Source organism: Cucurbita maxima, unplaced genomic scaffold (assembly GCF_002738345.1).
Source record: "Cucurbita maxima cultivar Rimu unplaced genomic scaffold, Cmax_1.0 Cma_Scf00011, whole genome shotgun sequence".
NCBI classification, from domain to species: Eukaryota; Viridiplantae; Streptophyta; class Magnoliopsida; order Cucurbitales; family Cucurbitaceae; genus Cucurbita; species Cucurbita maxima.
In genome coordinates, this window is record NW_019272027.1 from 3,456,159 (window position 1) to 3,476,236 (window position 20,078).

The 20,078-nt window shown below is 36.1% G+C and overlaps 3 protein-coding genes across 7 annotated transcripts in view; all 3 read right to left on the reverse strand.

The window, feature by feature from the left end:
- Window positions 1-1,336: 1,336 nt before the first annotated feature.
- On the reverse strand, window positions 1,337-6,938 carry LOC111486298 (DEAD-box ATP-dependent RNA helicase 14-like). 3 transcript variants are annotated; one of them, XM_023133366.1, is made up of 10 exons: window positions 6,801-6,938; window positions 5,690-6,022; window positions 4,959-5,114; window positions 4,564-4,632; window positions 3,776-4,045; window positions 2,951-3,301; window positions 2,500-2,777; window positions 1,999-2,355; window positions 1,618-1,912; window positions 1,337-1,549 (listed from the first exon to the last, which is right to left on the reverse strand). In XM_023133366.1, exons 2-9 carry the CDS (start codon window positions 5,990-5,992, stop codon window positions 1,627-1,629), a joined length of 2,070 nt encoding a protein of 689 aa, XP_022989134.1. In that variant the 5' UTR covers window positions 5,993-6,022; window positions 6,801-6,938; the 3' UTR covers window positions 1,337-1,549; window positions 1,618-1,626. The 3 variants fall into 3 exon arrangements, with proteins under 3 accessions (XP_022989134.1, XP_022989133.1, XP_022989132.1); XM_023133365.1 differs by having other exon boundaries at window positions 1,337-1,558; window positions 1,612-1,912; XM_023133364.1 differs by having other exon boundaries at window positions 1,337-1,912.
- Window positions 6,939-8,302: 1,364 nt separating this feature from the next.
- Window positions 8,303-15,729, reverse strand: LOC111486261 (DNA (cytosine-5)-methyltransferase DRM2). 3 transcript variants are annotated; one of them, XM_023133316.1, is made up of 10 exons: window positions 15,481-15,729; window positions 14,205-14,253; window positions 13,929-14,054; window positions 13,557-13,656; window positions 13,403-13,449; window positions 12,983-13,099; window positions 12,796-12,895; window positions 10,645-10,739; window positions 9,755-10,489; window positions 8,303-8,909 (listed from the first exon to the last, which is right to left on the reverse strand). In XM_023133316.1, the coding sequence occupies exons 2-10, from the start codon at window positions 14,205-14,207 to the stop codon at window positions 8,475-8,477; spliced, it is 1,758 nt and encodes a 585-aa protein (XP_022989084.1). In that variant the 5' UTR covers window positions 14,208-14,253; window positions 15,481-15,729; the 3' UTR covers window positions 8,303-8,474. The 3 variants fall into 3 exon arrangements, with proteins under 3 accessions (XP_022989084.1, XP_022989083.1, XP_022989085.1); XM_023133315.1 differs by having other exon boundaries at window positions 14,205-14,260; XM_023133317.1 differs by lacking the exons at window positions 14,205-14,253; window positions 15,481-15,729 and having other exon boundaries at window positions 13,557-13,604; window positions 13,929-14,001.
- Window positions 15,730-17,578: 1,849 nt separating this feature from the next.
- The window catches only part of LOC111486263 (shaggy-related protein kinase epsilon), an 8,083-nt gene continuing 5,583 nt past the window's right edge, over window positions 17,579-20,078 (reverse strand). The window contains exons 6-13 of the mRNA XM_023133318.1: window positions 19,761-19,835; window positions 19,627-19,683; window positions 19,353-19,493; window positions 19,195-19,245; window positions 19,010-19,105; window positions 18,846-18,929; window positions 18,637-18,739; window positions 17,579-17,897 (exon numbers count right to left, since the gene is read on the reverse strand). Of these exons, the coding sequence (XP_022989086.1) occupies window positions 17,815-17,897; window positions 18,637-18,739; window positions 18,846-18,929; window positions 19,010-19,105; window positions 19,195-19,245; window positions 19,353-19,493; window positions 19,627-19,683; window positions 19,761-19,835 (690 nt within the window). The 3' untranslated portion in view covers window positions 17,579-17,814. The remainder of the gene's footprint in view (window positions 17,898-18,636; window positions 18,740-18,845; window positions 18,930-19,009; window positions 19,106-19,194; window positions 19,246-19,352; window positions 19,494-19,626; window positions 19,684-19,760; window positions 19,836-20,078) is intronic.

Below are 20,078 nucleotides of genomic sequence, written 5' to 3' on the forward strand. Positions count from 1 at the left end.
TGGAATAAATTGAGAGTGGAAATAATGTAGATATTTCTTCAAAATTTATTTCTTATATTAATAAATTTATATCTTTCTCTACACTTTTTTGTTTTATCCGTGTCCGTTCTGCATGCATTTCGCACGCGATTGGCGCTTTGTTCTTTTCTTATTCTTTATTGGACGGTTCGGATGGACTTCGCCTGAAAAGGTTGTCTCGAGATGTCAATTCGTTTTTCGCCCCACCCCCAATGAGATGGGAAATTGGTGACCCCTATTTTGTTTGACCTTGAATCTTTCTAAATCAAGGCCCGACTCGGCTCGTTCCAACAACCGGTAGGGAGCACCTCAGTATACAATCACGCGCAGTAATTGGGAGTCCTATTACACGTAACGTCAACTTTAATTCACCAAACCAATGTTCATCTCGTGTAGTGATTGTAGATTCATACAAGGATATTGAGTAGATGTTTGATGTATCAAACTCGACCCTATCTTTCGGAGCATGCATTCTCATCCGTGTCGCAACTGATTCAGTAAGCTACGTGTCCGATGCAGGGAGAATTGCCTTCGGTCTCCCAAACGGACTTACTTACTCGAGGCAATCTTCCAGCCACCCAAAGACCTATAACGCTAGTTACTACTCCCACTAGGGCTAGGAAGTAAGTCCCACAACCCAAAGCGGCAAAAAAACAAATAAAATTTACTACAAAAACCGGCTAACGGGGTATTTCTACATATGAGAACATAGTAATACAAAAACCGGCTAACGAGGTATTTCTGCATATGAGAACATAGTAATGGAGAAGGTAATAGCCGAAATAGGATTCGTTCTGACTAGCGTGCCTCTCTAAAGGTGTTGAGAGAGGGGTAGAAAAAATTAAGTTAACACAATAGAGTTTTGATGAAGGTTTAGGCTCCCATGCTTAAAAATAGGTATTTATATAAAATCCAAGAGTTTATTATTTTTCTAATTATCATATGCTCGGTATGCATCACAAATAGACAATATTGATATATGCTTGAGTCTCAAATCACATTTAAGCTAAAAATAAATAAACAACTACGACTACTTTGATAGCATACAGGTAAAAAAAATTGACAACTAGTCACATTCCCTATAGTACAAGCATTTTAGCCTTGACGGATGTAGACATGATTTTGATAACCAATCATACACCCCTCGTATCATAATGGAAAGTAAAAGAGGGGTGAAATGAGCATGCGAGCCTGAACAACACGTCTTAGACAAATATGACCAAAACAACCAACATGCAACCATAGGTAACAAGCCTCGAACAATCCAGTTATTTCATAAACCTAAATGTATAATTTCATTGTTTTGTATATACTGAAGTAAAAAAGAAAAAAAAAAAATTAGAATTAAAATGTAAGTGTCAGTACATATACAATTTAAGTCCAATTACAGTTCATAACATGTTTGTATTTGAATTCAAAACAACTCCCCTCCAACCCTCCTCAAAGATTTTAATAAAATAATAATAATAATAATCATAATAAGGCCTGATTGATCAAATATCAGAGGATTCTGGCACACTAACACAACAACCAGAATATGCATGGAAGACTCACCTTTTCCCTTCAAGAACCAGAATATGCCTATTATCCTTGTTTGCATGCCCTTACTCAATCTTGTGGGATCATGCCCTCCTCGTCTTCTTCTCGAGGATATGGCCGAGTACTCTTTTCGTATCCTCCACCGTTCACCTTCCCTGGAGACCGATCACGTTCGCGTTCTCGTACTGCAGGAGCCCGGTTGAAACGGTTAGGACTTCGGCTTCGACTTCGGCCTAGGCTCCAGTTTGCAGAACCATTCTTACTACCATTTTCATTTCCCCGAGGTGGAATGTTACGATTGTGAAAACCGCGTGGAGGACTCCGACTGCGAGCACGGTTGTATCCAAAATCAGACCTGTCACAAGGGAAAATAACCCATTAAAACATCACCAGGACCTTCTTTAGAGTTGTTCCCCTGATGTACTCGAAACAATTTAGTACCTTTCACGTGAGTCAAAGCCACCACCTCGTTCTGGCTTGGCAGAAGAAAAGAAAGACGATCCACGCCCACCCCGCCCACCAGAACTCGAAAAATTGCGCCCACCACGACCCCCGTCAGAGCCAGAACCCCAACGCCTAAACTTGGCCATTCCATAACTTCGGGAAGCCATATCCCGAAGTTGCGATGGGACTTGCTGGTTAGCTCCCTCCAAAATTTTAATCAGATCTGAAGCATACTTGGCGTCCTGCTCGCTGAAGAATGTGTAAGCAATACCAGTAGCACCTGCTCTTCCGGTTCGACCAATCCTATGGACATAATCCTCCACTCCGGTCGGGAAGTCATAGTTGATAACAACCCTGTAATGAAGTACGCAACCGAGATACAATCATATGATGCATAGAACCAGTTCGGCTATTGACTATAGAAAGCCTAAATTATAATTCATTTTGCAATCAACCTACAAAATATATAGAAAATGAACAATATACATCAATGCAAACCTGATATCTTTAATATCCAATCCCCTAGCTGCAACATCAGTAGCTACGAGTATGGGAGTCCTCCCAGTGCGAAATTGACCGAGAACATGATCTCTCTCGCCTTGGGATTTGTCTCCATGGATTGCAGCAGCTCCAAACTGGCGAGTAAGGTTGCGAGCAAGTTGATCACACATTTTTTTTGTAGAACAAAAAACTATTATTTTAGATCCTGGTTCTTGAGATCTCAATATCTGTTCCAATCGTCTATGCTTCTCCAAAGGCGCTAATGCTTCAATATGCTACAATGTAGAACAAGGAAATATATATGTCAAAATTCTCAAATTTTAGCCAATTCAAGCACAAATACCCACAAATTATATTTAAAGAACATATGAAAATACTAATAATGCAGCGTATCGACTAATAGAAAGCTGTTCCCAAATATTGAAACCAGGTACAGTTAAGTTCATACCTGAGTGATTGCCTTGTTGGCAACAAGCTCATCGACATTACCAATATTGACTTGAATAGGATTAACAAGTAGATCTGACGAAATTTTTCGAACTTCTTTCGGCCAAGTAGCTGTGTACATTAGGGTCTGCCGGCGAGCAGGAACCTCCTTTACAATCTTTCTTATCTGGGGTTCGAATCCCATATCCAGCATTCGGTCAGCCTCATCTAGTACAAGATAAGAAACCTGATGGAGACTGATTCTCCTCATCTCAAGAATATCATTCAAACGACCAGGAGTTGCAACTACAATATCTACTCCACGGTCAATATCCCTCAATTGTGGACCCTTTGGTGCTCCTCCATATATACACTTCAAATCACAAGTAAGAGAATATGAGTAATTTGCGTCCAAAAGAGAGATAATATTATTAATCCCATTTCAGCATGCTTAGCAGTTACAAACTGATAAGAGAGAAGTAAAAAAGAAGCTAAAGACAAACAAGATCATGGGGTGCTTCTAGAACCAGGTCCACAGGAAATGCATCAAACAACTTGCAGCATGTTCGTGTTCCAAAGTGTTCCTCCAAATATTTAACATTGTATTGCTTATTATTGAAGAGATTCGAAAAGCATGTCATTACTATAAAATATTTTTTTCTGGAGAAAGCACTTAATTAAAACCAATTCAGTGCACTGAACAACAATATGTACGATATGTTTTAGGCATGAAATTAGCAAGCATGAAAACCAGAAGAAAATGGATAAACTAGCAACAATTTGGAGCAGGAATGACAAAGCTCCAATCAAACTCAATAAACAAAAATTCATATTAGAACAAACATACCACACATGAGATTTTGGATGACCTCGCAAATTTCACAGCTTCATCTTGAATCTGTGTTGCCAGCTCCCTTGTTGGCGACAACACCAAAACAGTGGGACCTAGCTTAGGATCATTTCGAATGCGTTTGAGATGAATAAAACCTGGTATTAAGTACCCAAGAGTTTTCCCTGAGCCAGTTTTAGCAATAGCTACAATATCCCTACTTTGAAGAGCAATTGGCCATGACTGCGCTTGAATTGGAGTTGGAGCAGAGAACCCTGCATTATGTACCTGGAAAAGTCACCCCTATTAAGCAGAGGAGGCTTCAAAATATCTGGTTGGTTTTCATTTTTCGATTTTTAGAAGAATACACTAACTCCAGAAGAAGCATCATCCCCCATATGCATGCGGCAAATGCTTGCTGATTGCAAGCAGCAGAAGGAGGAGGCCTCTTCTTTCGTATGAACTTAGTGGAAGACTGAATCATCACCAACGGCAGTCCCGGCTGCAAATATGGGTGATTCGGAAAGCCCTTCCCACAAATTGGTCCACCATAAAAGGGCACGCCAAATTAAAGCCCCCAAACAAAGAGGGCCCCACAGCGTACGACATTAGCTCCTCCCAGGAGCAAATATCGCACCTGCGACAAAAAAAGTACAGGTGACGAAAAAAATTAACATGACCCCAGTAACCACTTAACTTTGAGCAGAAATATTTGTTTTAGATTGCTGAACATTCCTACAGAATTGTCAGCTGTGGATATTCTACAAAGATTTATCAACAAAGGCATAGAGCAAAGTGGAAAGTACCTCCCTAAGAATCTCAGGTGGGAAACCAGTGGCTTCAAATGATGTAAATGGCAGTGGCACATTGTCTCCCTATGAAATGAATTAACAGAACGGTTAATTTTACTCAAATAACTAATATATGAACATCAAGAAATTTGGCTTGTGTAAATAAGGATAGATGATCAAAATAATATCAAACAAATTATTAAAAAAAAAAAAAAAAAAAAAAAAAAAAAAAAAAAAAAAAAAAAAAAAAAAAAAAANAATAAGGATAGATGATCAAAATAATATCAAACAAATTATTAAAAAAAAAAAAAAAAAAAAAAAAAAACAAGCAGAAAAATCTAATCAGCTCTAAGAAAAAATAAGTACAAATTTTAGTGGCTACTTTAAAAGACTTTGAAATTAGCATTCACCGAAAAAGTTATTTCATGTCGTTGACGATAAGCCTCAGCAGATAAACCACTTCCTGCATCTGATGGTCTATGCACTTTCAACTGTGTTACTCCATGCCCAGTACTAGGTGTTCCATTTGAGGTACCGTTTGAATGAAATGTCTCACCCCTTGCTACCTGAAGTAAAATTGGGTCACATCAATCATATGATTTAATACATAATACTCATTACACATTCACATCTAATAGGCTTGCCCGAATTTGTTTTGTGTTAAAGAGCCAAAATGACATCCAAAATCATTCCAAGAAATGAGTTGAGCAGAACTTTTCAAGTCCTCAAATTTATAAACTTCACTTGATTTATTGAATAATAATATTCAACCATACAAAGATATTCTAAGGACATTAGTATCCAAGTTGGAATAAGAATACAGAAGCAAAAAAAAAAAAAAAAAATGATGACATCTCTTGTTATGAAGCAAAATAAATAAACAAATAAAAATTTGAACAAAACGTAAACCATCTAAACGCACTGTAAGGCCAATTTCCCATAGAAATTTTATTTTGATACCAAGAGAAGGAAGCCCAAGGGGAAAAAATGGAAAAACATTAAAAAAAAAAAAAAAAAAAAGAGTTGGTCCTAGTGGCCACAAAAGTTTCAGTACCAGAAGGATCATGAAGGAAGAAGATTCTAACAAATTAATATTTTCTTTTTTAATAGAATAAAAAAGAGAACTAATATTGGACTCTACCTCGTGTTTCGGTGCCTCATGGACACTTCTTCCGTACTTATCATTGTTTTCATTGAAATTGTTATAATAAGAGTGGCCTGGGGCTTGCTTTTGAATTTGAACCGAAGAACTAATAGACCCTATTGATGAATTCAGGGGAGCAGCAGGCACAGGTCTCTCGTATTGGGTGGCATTAGTTTCTGGATTCCAAAAGTAAAGATACCCAGTCTTCCCATCAACTAAACCTTTCCATGGTTTTGGGAGGGTTGGATCCTCTGGTGCATATCGTGGTTCAACAGAGACAGCAGTTGCAGTGGCAGCCATAACGAAGAAACGGAAAATATAACTCAAAGACTGAAAAGAAAAAGGCAAAGAATAAGTTGAGAAAACCGTACAAACTTCATATAGACAACTATGAAAATTTACTTTCTTCATAACTATGCACATTAATAATACCAAACCGCAACTACAAAAAAAATAATAATAATAATAAATAAATAAAAATAAATAAAAAATAATCTTGCTTGCCGAACTATTGGAGAACTTTTGAACCAATTGTAAGATCACAAGAGTTCGAATAATCACCATCGGCCACCGTAACCAACAATCACTATGTTTCCAGAGGATATAACCATCGAGTTTGCAAAATCAAACGTTCTGCCGATGGAAATTCAGAACAGAAAAACTTTCTTAAAAAAAAAAAAAAAAAAACTAGAAAAGGCTCAATCCTTATTCCGAGCTAATGCACAAAAGAAAACACAGGGAGAACCAAAAAGATTCGAAATCAACCCGTCTCGGGGCCTCAGCCAAGCCCTAAAACGGGTTGAGGCTTGAAAAGAGAAATCTAATCACACGAAAACCTACAGAACATGCCAAATTCTAGAAATGAAGACGAAAATGAACACAAGACGGATACAAGGCCTAAAATTCTCCAGAACTCATTACAAGTGAACAACAAAACAGCACATGCAACATGATTCATCCCTTCCACCAGACTCAACTAATGAACTTCCCGAACAAAAAACCCCAGAAAAAAACGCAACCCTAAACCATCAAAACAGCACCAAGAAGGAAGCGAAAACCGCTAGATCTGCGAATTAAGAAAAGAAATTCGGGAATAATGGAAAATTACCTAAGAAATATGAGGCCGGGTGGATGAAAACGAAACTAAATAAAGAGATTGCGATGCGTTATCGTTCTCTCTCTCTCTCTCTACCACGCTTCCAATGACACAGAAGCGTAGAGAGACGGGAGAACCAAATTTGGGGAATCGACTGCTATTTATAGAAACCGGACGTCTGCAGCAGCCACCGCGTTCACTCTAACCATGGTTAAGCTATTCTCAACTCTGGTTGCTTCAAAGTTAAAATATTTTATTTTTATTAATTTGGCAAAATCCACCGATCTTCACGATTCTCAAATTCTTCCTCTATCATATGAGAGGATCGAGAAGGACGCATCTCTGGTGTACCTGTTATCGTGTCCACGGTAAACACTGGGTAGCCAAGTTCAAGATTCTAATAGCGTATGAGGAAAAAGTGGCTTGTGCATCTTTTCTTCTTTTAGACAAGTACAGTAGCCTCTCGTAAGGAACTGTTATAGAAAGCACGAGCAAGAACGAATAATGACTTAAGTTTCGTTCTTGAGTTCGAGCAGAAGTAGCTTTCCGATCTTAAGAAAAGCTGAAAACATCTTTATTTAAAAATATCATCAAAATTTTAAGACTTACTCTAAATTTTTTTAAAATTTTCATCAGTATTCTTTATTTAAAAAAAAATACCTATAAACTTTTAAATATATAATTAATGCTCATAAATTTAAAAATAAAAAATGAAAAAGGATTCCTTATATTTTTCCTTTATGCCAAACTGAATCAAGAACACTTGTTTATGATTTGAATCACTCTGCAAGTAAGATTGCTCAAGTCGAGCTTGAGTGATTCTAAGCATTCAACATAAACTATATACAATTGTAAATAAAACGAAGCACCTAACAACGTATCTTCGCAGACCAAGAACTACGAGATCGCCCCTTTCATTTTAGGGTGACGGAGGGATCGTACCATTCGAGCCTTTTTTCTTTCATGCTTTGCCCGGAGGTTTGGAGAAAGCTCCAATCAATAGGATTTTCTTAATCCTCCCTTCCCAAAAGCGAAAAAAACGTGAATTTTTTTTTCCTTTCTTCTGCAGGGACAGGAGATTTGAAAAAGGATTTTAGAGTGTTTAGGGTTGGGCCATAAGGGCTTCTTAACGCCTTTTTTTTTTTTTTTTGTTCTCATCGGAGTTATTTCACAAAGACTTGGTAAGAAAGAAGGGGGGAACAAGCACACTTGGAGAGTGCAATACAACAAAGAGTTGTATGCTGCGTTCGGGAAGGATGAATCGCTCCCGAAAAGGAATCTATTGATTCTATTCCAATTGATTGGACCGTAGGTGCGATGATTTACTTACAACATGACTTTATACAACCAGAGTTGTAACCTTCGACCATAATGTAATGTAATCTTAAAATAAATAAATAGACCTACAATACATTACAAAAATAAATTAAATTTACAATACGACACGGAAATATTAATATAAAATCATATATATATTTTAATATAATGTAATGAAAGCATAAAATTGTTGTATAAATAAAAATGTAGAGATTAACAATACAGCAGCCTTCAATGGCCAAACAATGATGGGATTAAAGCCTCATCTTCCAACAGTTAATTATTTACTGAAACAAGGTTACTTTTGTTCTATAAAATAGCATGTTTTTTGACCGTTGAAAGATGGGAGTAGCTTGCTTTACAATCAAATTATTCAGTTTTGGTGGCTATACACTTGACCAAGTCTAAGATTCTAAAGTAGTCGTAAAACAAGATGGATTCTTTGCCTTCGAGTCCGTCCCGAGTGTACCTATTGCTACCTGTAAGGTTATTACAAGGGCTCCCTCCGACCACGAGATCGAAACCTCCAAATAGGTTCATATAATACTGTAACCTATCTGCATCTAGCTCTTGCACATCAGCAAGATCAATCAAAGTCCCTTTTTGGTTCGTTTGCTCCCACCAACTTCGCACAATGTTTCGGTTCACTTCCGAAATATCGACTGAGACAACATTTTTAAGAGGGATGCCTAGACGATGAAGTGCCACTTCTGCACCTCCGATACCAGAAAAGAGAGACAGAAGGTTGATTCCACCCGGGAACATGTCCTTCAAGACCGAGAGATGGTACGCCACCGTGTCGACCTGAAACAACAAAAGTTGTAGCCAAATACCTTGTAAGATATCACAACCAAAACATCCTAAACCGTGGAAGACTTGGTCGTTTGAAATCCTTGCTTGGCTGGTCGTGGGCAAAGCCTCCCAAGCCTAGCGGGACAGGAGCAGGCCATGAGTTCAATGTAACTCCAGAAGTGATCTCTGTTTGATACCCAATTATAAAAAAAATATTGGTTAAGATATCAATTTGGTCTCCGTCCTTTCGGTCTCAATCCATTTTGATCCTTATACTATCAAATGTTGTTCATTAAATCTTAAAACTAGTCCTTATTGTTAGTAAATAGTCCCTACGTTTTCTTTCAAAATTGAAGGTTAACGAGGACTTCCTTTTTTTTGGAAAAGGCAACGTTTAAGATTTATTTAACGTATATTTGGACATCTGAAAGTACAAAAACTAAAACAGAACAAGTATCGAAGTATTGGGACCAAAACGGTATCTTAACCGATGCAGTTCAAGCACTGAGCAATCAATAATATTCGAAAGGAAATTCAGAGCGATCATTAAATCTTAAAACTAGTCCTTATAGTTAGTAAGTAGTCCCAACGTTTTTCACGACTTCCTTTCTTTGGAAAAGATAACATTTAGCTAATACGGAGACTAATTTTAAGATTTATTGAACGTATATTTGGACATTTGAAAGTACAGAAACTAAAACCGAACAAGTAACAGAGTATTGGGACCAAAACGGTATCTTAACCAAAATAATAATAATACCGATGCAGTTCGAGCACTGAGCAATCAATAACATTCGAAAGGAAATTCAGAGCGATCCAAGATGATAAGACAAAGAAGAGAATGAAAAGATAGGTACCTGGAATGAATTGCCAAGAGACTTGTATCTGTCTGTTCTACTGATTCCACCTCCTCTAGTATGGTTCTTGGGGAATCCGAGAAGCATTTCGACTTCATCAGGCTCGAGCGGGGCGACCTTATTTTTTCCAACCCAAACCAAATTCCATTTCCGACATTGATCTAAGATAAACTTTTGCACGGTCAATGGTGGATCACGTTCGCTATCGTAATCTTCAAGAGCTTTGCGAATTCTGTCGGTCAGTCGAGCGCTTCCAATGCAAGTTTGTAAACAATTCAATTGCGTTCTAGTATCCCATGAAGGCCACCATTTCCTAGTTAAAGGGAATGCTTCATGTATAGTGTGAGGAGGCATTGGGAGGAGAGGAAATCTGTTATGTATTGGGAGATTATGAACATAGCCTCTTTTTCTTGCAGCAGCACAGAAATGTTTGGAATCAACAAATTCGGGTTCGACATCATATAAGAAGCGGGAAATCGTATTCCACACTCCTTTTGGAGCGAGTGCCACATTTTCATAGTAAAAGTAGGGAGGTCCAATGGCTGCCTCTGGAAGCTTTCTCTGAACTGTAGGACACAGTTCATTGGGTACCCCAAACCCGAGCATTGGATTTGGCAAACGAATCGTCTCGTCGTCGTCATCAAAGCATTTCGGTTTTTTCTTTTTCCATGCCTCATAATCATAATGCCTTCTTTTTTTAAGTTTACTGCAGCCATCGAGATTCTTCGGCTTTGGCTGTTCAAATAATCAAGCAAAAATATGTTCTATTGAAATGAAATTATCGATGTGATACGGTCTCTATTAATTTCAGCGAGACGTTTAAGCGGTTTATTTTTTGTTATAATGTCAGCACTTTAAAACAAAGAATTTGATAGGATAGAAAAAGTTACCCTATCCGGGAGATCACCAAGAAGAACATCTGCAGCCTTAGAAATTTGAGCAGCAGAAATAAAATCTGTCAGCTCTGCAATTGAGGAATGCGCACCTGCAATGTTGAAAAATGTATTCTTATATTAAGTGACCAAAAATTAGCAGATAAGTAATATGAATCCCACTAAAAGCACAACGAAAGTATTTACATATATATGAAACTAGAGAAATATAAAAGAATGTATAAGTTCATGCAAAAAAAAAAAAAAAAACAAAGCAACTAATAAAGCTCGAACACTAAATACAAGAAAGGACCTCATCCGAAAGAATGAGACAAACCTAGTTGTAACCGCTCAAGCCCACCACTAGATGATATTGTCTTTTTTGGGTTTTCCCACAAGGTTTTTAAAACGCGTCTACTAAGGAGAGGTTTCCACACCCTTATAAAGAATGTTTCGTTCTCCTCCCCAACCAATGTGGGATCTCACAATCCACTCCATTCGGAGCCCAGCATTCTCGTTGACACTTGTTCCCTTCTCCAATCGATGTGGGACCCCCCAATCCACCCCCTAGCGTCCTTGCTGGCACACCACCTCATCCAGTGTTTGGCTCTAATACCATTTGTAACAGCCCAAGCCCACAGCGGTAGATATTGTTCTTTTTGGGCTTTCCCTTTTAGGCTTCCCCTCAAGGTTTTTAAAACGCGTTTGCAAGGGAGAGGTTTCCACACCCTTCTAAAGAATGTTTCGTTCTCATCCCCAACTAATGTGGAGTCTCACACTAGTAATTACAAAAGTTCAATATACAAACCCCCCATTGCGAAAAACCAAATCTAACCAACTCTCAAAGCTCATCTTCAAATCTCTTAAAATGTTCCAACACTTTTTTAAAAATTCTGAGATAAAACCATCTGGTCCTCGAGTTTTGTCAGAGCCCAGGTGTTGTATAGCCTTCCCAACCTTTTATTCGATAAAATCAACCTCAAGGGAGGCAGCTTGTCGTTGATCAATAGGAATCCACTCAAGATCACTAGGAAATTTGATGAGGGCATCGTCCTGTGTATATAAGGATGTGTAAAAAGACACAAATTCTGAGATAATTTCATCTTCGTTTACTAAACTTTTGCCTTGTGTTGATAGAATTTCCATGATGGTACTCTTTCATTTCTTGAAGTCGTGATACGATGGAAACATTTGGAATTTATGTCACCCTCTAGCCATCGTTTTTTACATATTTGTCTCCGAGATTGCTCTTCCTTTGCTACCAACGAAATAAGTTTGGCTTTCCTAAGCTTTTTTTGTGTGTGCGCATTGAACTAATGTAATAGAGACAATTTCCTCCATCCAATGAAGACCTAGATTCCAAGTTTTGACTCATTGTTATTCAATTTTAACTAAAATTGAAATCTCAACTAGATCATCCCACCACCACCAAACTTCAAAGAAAAACACAAAAGAAGACCGTTTCAACGATGCATTCTCAAACTTGAAAGGCATAGGGCCCCACATAATCGAGATTGTTCCTATGCTATATAGAAATTATGTAACTTTTTTTTCCTTGCCTTCCTCAAAAACTCTTGTAACGGCACAAGCCCACCACTAACAGATATTGTCCTCTTTTGACTTTCCCTTCCGGGCTTCCCCTCAAGGTTTTAATATACGTCTGCTAGGTAGAGGTTTTCACACCCTTATAAGGGATGTTTCATTCGCCTCTCCAATCGATGTAGGATCTCACAATCAATCCCCCTTTGGGCCCAACGTCCTTCTTGGCACACTGCCTGGTCTCCACCCCCTTCGAACTCAGCGTCCTTGCTGGCACACCGTCCGGTGTCCACCCCCTTCGGGGCTCTGAGACACCCATTCAATGCTTGATTGAAAATCTATAAATCAAGGTAGAAATCAAAGCTTCTATGATGATCACACCAATCATCATGGACATATTGTTAAGTAACAACAAGGTTTTCTCCTACCAAATCTTAAACAACACGTCCCCAACAATAACACAAAGCATGACGAAGAGTTAATCTTCTTATCCCATAGAAATCATTCAAGATTACATCTGGGAAGAATCCCAAAAGCAAAGCTTTGCTAGAAAAATGCAACTAATTTTAGAACCTAGAGACGTCATGCTTAGATATTATAGATTTAAAAAGCCTACAGAGAGGTACTAACCACATCTCTCTATTGCTGCATTAGCTTCATCTTCGGAGTACCCCATGTCCACCAAGAATATCAATTTGTTGTCAACATCAGATACAGGTTTTGCAGGCCCCTACATGATGGACCAAAGTATCATGAAATACTGAGTTGCAAAGACATGTTCACAAAATTAGTATGAAACCGAAGAAAATCTAACAACCTCATTTTCAGAATCACTGTCTAGATCAGTAAAATCATCCAGAAAGCTTCCTTCATATTCCGAAAAGGACTCATCAGTATCAACATGCTGCTGCTTTGGAGGAGAGTTTTCAAGAGCCTGCCAGAGGAGGAAGAAATTAATTCAATATATTGACTTCTAGTTCTATTCGAAGATCTTTGAGTATCTTATGAAACAACTGGTTGAGATCTCGACAATTTCCTAAACAATTGAAATCCAGTTCATTAGGCCAAGAAAATATGAAAGTTCACATGTTTCCATTGCATGATATGATACACGTGAGACATTCACTTACATCGACTACAGTCTTTTGACGGGGAACGAACATATCACGTATAAACAAAACAATTACACAATAAACTAACTTTGATGAATTAGCACGTCATCATCGGAGAAACTCACCGACAATGTGAGGAGGGTCTCGAGTATAGAATTAGTATTTTCCTCTCCTGGATAGTCCATCAACAAAATTAAGCAGGCACTTTTTTTTTTTCCACAATAAACAAAAATCATGTTTCTTTTCTTAAAAGATTATTAAATAAACAAATAACGTTACCATTTTCCTCGATAGCTTTCATGACCATTTTTGCAGAAAATCCCATTCCTATAAAATGATCAACTATCTTAGAGTTGGAGGGACCTGCAGATGAGCTTGCCTTCGTAGGGGAAAAAATAGAGTAGAGTTATTTATGCAACAAAATCCAATACTTTCATCTAAGCTAAAACGATAATATCACGCGCCATATCACGGTGTTGAAATCGAACAAAACGACATACTAGCTTGATAATTATTTAGTCATAAAGATAACATGCGCCATATTACTTTATCCATACAGTTCAGCATCATCGAACACAGTAAATTACCACCGATCAATCACGGAAAGACGCAACACACGCAAGCTTCCTTACAAATGTAGACATGACATACCATATTTGCCTCAACACTAGGAAATGTCAAACTCGCATGAGAGGCTAAAGGTATACTCTCAATTTCAAGCTCATCTTCAGTGTCCCAGTCAATGTTATCAACTTCAACACCACAATTGTCACCAGCCTACACATCGACAAAATAACGGACAAAGTAAACCAAACAGAAAAAAATAAATATAACTGCGTATATATACTCGTACAAGCCATGTCTCCCACACTGTGTTTTGAGTATGTAATACATCTAAACTTCTTCGACAAAGTTGAGAAAACGTACCATTCTTATATTCTGGTAGAAATGATTTGGTGGTAGATGAGCCTTTAAGCTGCAAACTAACACAACAAAAAATAGGCAAGAGATACGGGCATCAAATGAATAGGAAGTCGAAAAACGCGTTGTTAAGAAAGATGAACTCATTGTAGAGAATTGATGAGAAAACAACTCCAATGTCCAAAAACCAAAAACCAAATGATTATCAAAATGAGCTCTCAGTTTTAGTTCTCTCTCTTTGAAATCTATGTTTGCTTTCTCGCAATTTTCTACTATGGTTTTCATAACGGTTTAAATTGTTAGTAAAATTCTTAAAACGAAAACACGTTTTTAAAAATTATGACCCCATTTGATAACCTTTTTTTTTTTTCGTTTTAGTTTTTGAAATTTATGCTCGCTTTCCTATAATTTTTGTATCATGATTTTTACGTGTTTGAATTCTTAGTCAAATTCCAAAAACAAAACTTTTTTAGTTTACAAAACTAGACCGAGCGTAAAAATAGTGTTTTAAACTTAATTTTCAAAAACAAAAAACCAAAGGGTCGTCAAATGGGGCTTAAATTTTTTAATTTTCACACCTAAACAAAGAACTCATAGGCAAAAGTAATGTTTATAAGCTTAATTTTCATAAACTAACCAACTTACTTTTAGTTTTTTAGTTATATTAGAGCAAAAATCTTAGTATTTCAAATATTTATTGTCAAACATTGAAATAATATTAGTACCTCCAAGAACTTTTAGAGAGTAAATCATCAAAAAGTAATTATAAATTAAAAAAAGATATATGAAAATATGATTTATTTTAAGTAAAAATATATACTTTTAAACCCATGAATTCATCCAACTATTTGAAACATCAAAAAATTTAAATATACCCTTGATATAAATTATTTTTAATTAAGTTAATTATATAAAAAATAAATAAAATTAATATAATAAATAAAAAACTCTTTTTATTACACTTTTTTTTCCCTATTCTCCCTAAGAACACTTCTTCGTCTTCCCTCCCCAGCCCTAACCGATCAAACGTCCAGTTTTCGATGGAAATCAATGAAAAGAACCGACAAACAATATGAGTACGATACGAGCCCCATTTCACAAGCATCCGATCATTCAAATCACTCAAAAGACTTCGAAATCTCACATGCAAAATCAATCCAATCCAATCCTCCTTCGTAATTTCTACGAGCAATCGAAGCATACAAACTACAAGACCGTCGAACAGCACAAATTTTCTAGATCTAGAGAATTCGGAAACGAACATTGGAGAAAAAAGTCGTACCTGAGAGAAATGAAACGCAGAAAATGCTGTGATAGTAATGCAAAATCTCTCTACCACGCTTCTAAAAGTGAAGAAGCGCGGAGAGATGGCCGCCGGAGAGAATCAGAGAATCATTTATAATACCGTCGATCAAAGGAGAGGAGATTTTGAGGTCTTCCGCCGTGGAGAATATTGGGATTGGCCTACTTCAGTTTCACTTCCTAACTATGGTGAAGTACAACAAACTCATCCAGATTGAGTTGAATTGGATTAGGGTTTTGTTTGATAATTATTTTATTATTTAAAATATTTTTTATTACTTAAAAGCTGTTTATGGTGGGTCAGGTCGGTCAACTTTATATTGTCAGATTTTTTGACATTATAATTTAATTGTTCGGATCGTAAATTGTCTCGTCATATATTATTATTAGATAATGGGTTCGACCCAATTTTAAAATATTTGAATGTAGTAGATATTTTAATTATTGGAAAAAATTAAGGGAAAATATGTAAAAATGTTTTTTTTACTTATTTTTATACTAAATTAGTTAAATTATATAAAAATATGATTTGAGGATTATAAACTTTCAAAAAAAAAAAAAAATTGTTAAAATTATTTTTAATCATACATTAAAAATTCGATAATAATTGTTTATAAGAATTATTTAGTTCTATTACTCGAGTTTTTAAAGAAAATGACGGTTATTGTCATAATTTATGTCTTTTTTTAGCTTTTGGGACTTTGATTTGATAAAAATAAGTAAAAATGTGAAATTAATAATTTTTTTTTATAATAATGATAGGTTTTGGTGTTTTTTTGTATATAAAAAAAAACTCAAACACAACCACGTTTGAAAATATAAGGCAAATATTCAAATAATAACATGTAAATGAGTTCGAGACGGTCACAACTGAACCCAACCCAATAACATATATTTTTTTTAAATCACAAAAAAAATTTCCAATTAGTTACATTTTCAAGAGACTTCAAATTCTACTGTTAGACGAAAATGACTCTCCACAATGATATGATATTGTCCACTTTGAACATAAGCTCTCATGGCTTTGCTTTGGGCTTCCCAAAAAACCTCATCCCAATGGAGAGTGTATTCTTAGATTATAAATCCATAACCATTCCCTAAATTAACCGATGTGGGACTTTTATCATCCAACATCTACAATTCTTTAACATATTTTGTTATTAATCGAGACATATCTTCATATTGGCAAGGGTATTGGAAGGTTGCGTACATTTAACGTTAAAACATTAGCTTTATCGAGTTGAAATAAAATTTTGAAAGTATTTGAACATTTACCTAAAATACATTTTTAAATGTTATAAATTTACACCACAATTTTTTTTTGAAAACAAGCTTAATTTTTTTTTTATGCCTTTATTATAATTATTATTATTTATTTCTATAAAGGAACGATATGAAAATTTATACTTATAACATCAAAAGAAAGAATACGTAACTCAATACAATAAATTAAGCTCACTTTGACGTATTAAACGACAACTAGCATGCATTCATACGAGAGAGACACGTTAGCTTAAAAGAAATTTATCTCGTAAAGCATTTCTAAAGAAACTAATAACAAATTTAAGATTGAGCATAATTCAACATTCATAAAACTAGTAGCAATTCTTACTATACATCCAACCAAAATAATATTTAAACATAAAAAAAAGTAATAAAAATAGGGAAGACATCCAATACCAAATCACAAGTGCAAAATTAATTTTCATCCTAGTTCCCAAACATCTTTGAACAACCAAAAACAAAAGAACAGTTGGCATTCCCATAGATTCCTGCTAAAAAATGACTTTCAGATGTCGTTCGACACTTCGATCACAAAAGTTTAAGGATCTAACTTTGTGGATCAATTTAATCAATAAAAGTTCCTCCAGCACAATCAATACATGCCACACGTTGCGGTCGACTAAGTTTGGTTGATTTGGTCGTAAAAGAAAGATGGTTTCTAGAGTTCATTAGTAAACCTTCAATAATGATAATCATAGTCATCCCAAGTTTGATAGATCGGTAGGTCGTTCCTTACCATTCAAAATAAATCAATCTACCTGCACGAGCCACCTTATACTCGATGAAGCGATACATCATTCAAATATAGGCCAGCAGTCTAATCATTTTTAAGACAGAAAAGTCATAATCCTAGTGAACAGTTATTTCAATAGCCAACATTCGACCCACATCAACAAGCAGCGTTAATCCTCCATAAAATTTTTTTCTAATAAAAATGCATTACAATTGATGTTCACAGACATACAGTTACATTTTCAAGGATTTTCATACCTGTCTGACGAGGAAAATATCATTTACTTCGCATTTTGATCTAAAAATCAAGGAAAGAGCACTGCTTACGAGCATGTTCTGGAATGAGTTTAGAGAGAAGCTCCAAAGTTGCGCCTTTCAGCTCTGCAGATCTCATGCCAACACACCATATTCAATAACATAATGCAGAAAATCTTTAGATGTTCATAATAGCTTAAAAGATATATATACACACATATATATGTGTATATATACTTCTGCACTTACAGTTCCGGTAACATTGTCATTGTTCAACTTTTCACTCTGATACTACATTTTTGTTTCATTACTGATTTAGTTCATGTAGTTTCAATGAGAATGCATCAATTCAGTGCATGAAGCGGAAATTCTTATGCTAATAAAGGTCAAAAAAAGTTTTAAGTCTCATTTCATAACTATTTGATTTTTTGTGTTTTTAGATTTTTAGAACTGAGATTGTAACTCACAATTTCTTTACAATAGTTTCTCTTCTTTCCCTAAAGAAAAATTCAATTTTTTGGCTAAATTCTAAAAAAAGGAACAAGTTTTCTAAAACTACTTTTTCTAGTTTTTAAAACTTAGATGGGATGTTGAAACATTCCGGGTAGATAACAAAACAAAGAACTCCATGGGTCGAAGTGATGTTTAAAAGCTTAAATTTCAAAAAACCAAAGGATTATCAAACGAGGCTCGAACCGTCATTGTTTTTGGATTCTAAGAGGTCCGTCAATTTCCTTCACTTTAAGATATTTAGGCATATAAGTTATTAGTTAAAACATTGTTATATTTCAAGGAGTACGAACTACATCATTGCAAACAGATGTATGAACAGACCAATAATAAATTGACAAGGAAGAAATAAAACCTTGGGGTTTGAAGTTGAAGAGCGGAGGCAGGGGGCGCCCATTCGGAAGACGAGTATTGGGATCCCGGAGTTCATCAAAGAAGGGATGGATACAAGCCTCTAACTGTTTTCATTGAAAAATACATATAAGTAGCAGATAACAATTTCTCATCATTAATCGTGAAGATACGTGAGAAGGAGGTAGCGCATAAGGAAAGGAAAACACTCACAGCAGTGCACCTAAGATTTGGAGAATACTGGAGGAGTCTTGAGACAAGATCCACTGCTTCTGGTGGCATGCGCTTGTGAAATATCTGCAAGGGAAAAGAAGATTGGCAAACCGAAAACATAAAAAATAAGTGATGCATTTTGAAAACAAATGTACTTAACTTACCTTGTGCCAGGGATGAGCCTTGATTTGTGGGAACTTAAACTCAGTATAATTTGGGTTCATACATTTAATTTCTTCACGGGTAGGAGTCCCAAGTACCTATTACAAAGAGAGCATTTCAACTAAAAGGAAACTGTAGTTCATGAAATGGCAACTTATTCTCTTAAGAATAAAGTCAGGTAATTAACCTTGATTATTTCGACCAGCTGATCGACGCCACTCTCACCAGGAAAGAGAGGCTACAAGATTTAAGCAAGCCAGTAAGAGAGAGAGAGAAGAGACAGGACGGGAGGAACAGAGAATCTTCTGATCCTTCCCTGCTTTGCAAAGAATGAGAAAGAAGTACCTGTCCAAGAAGTAACTCAGCAAGAACACAGCCTGCAGACCATATATCAATTGCGGTAGTGTATTCAGTAGCCCCGAATATTAGTTCGGGTGCTCGATAATAACGAGAACAAATATATGATATATTTGGCTCGCCTTTCACCTGATAATAATGAGTGAAAAGGAAGCAAAATAAGCATTATGCACAAAAATGACGAATAGAAGCAACATAATAGACCCACTACTAAAAAGAATATCTGCATTGTCGAGAGATCAGACTCAAAAGAAGACCCTACCAGAACTTTTGCACTTCCAAAATCGCACAGCTTGACCTGATGAGTATGTGGATTAACCTGAACAACAACCTTATCAGCAAGTAGCTTTCAAATAACCACAAGAACAAAAAAATCATAAAGTTTTTAAACCAAACCAGTAGATTCTGTGGCTTAATGTCCCTATGGCATACTCCTATTCCTCCATGAATGTAGGCAAGAGCTCTACAAATCTGTTGAGATACCAAGAGAAGCCTCAAGTTAGAATCTGTCCACATTTCCTTCATAATTTCAAGATAGATTTTTTGGAGCAAGTCTGCCCATTTAAATTAGGAACAGTCAGAAAAATGATTATTCATTGCTTGAAATACGGGGAAGATTTTTTACATATGATAGTTTATAGAGCATGGAAGACGCAAAAAAAAAAAAAAAAAAAAAAAAAAAAAAAAAAAAAAAAAAAAAAAAAAAAAAAAAAA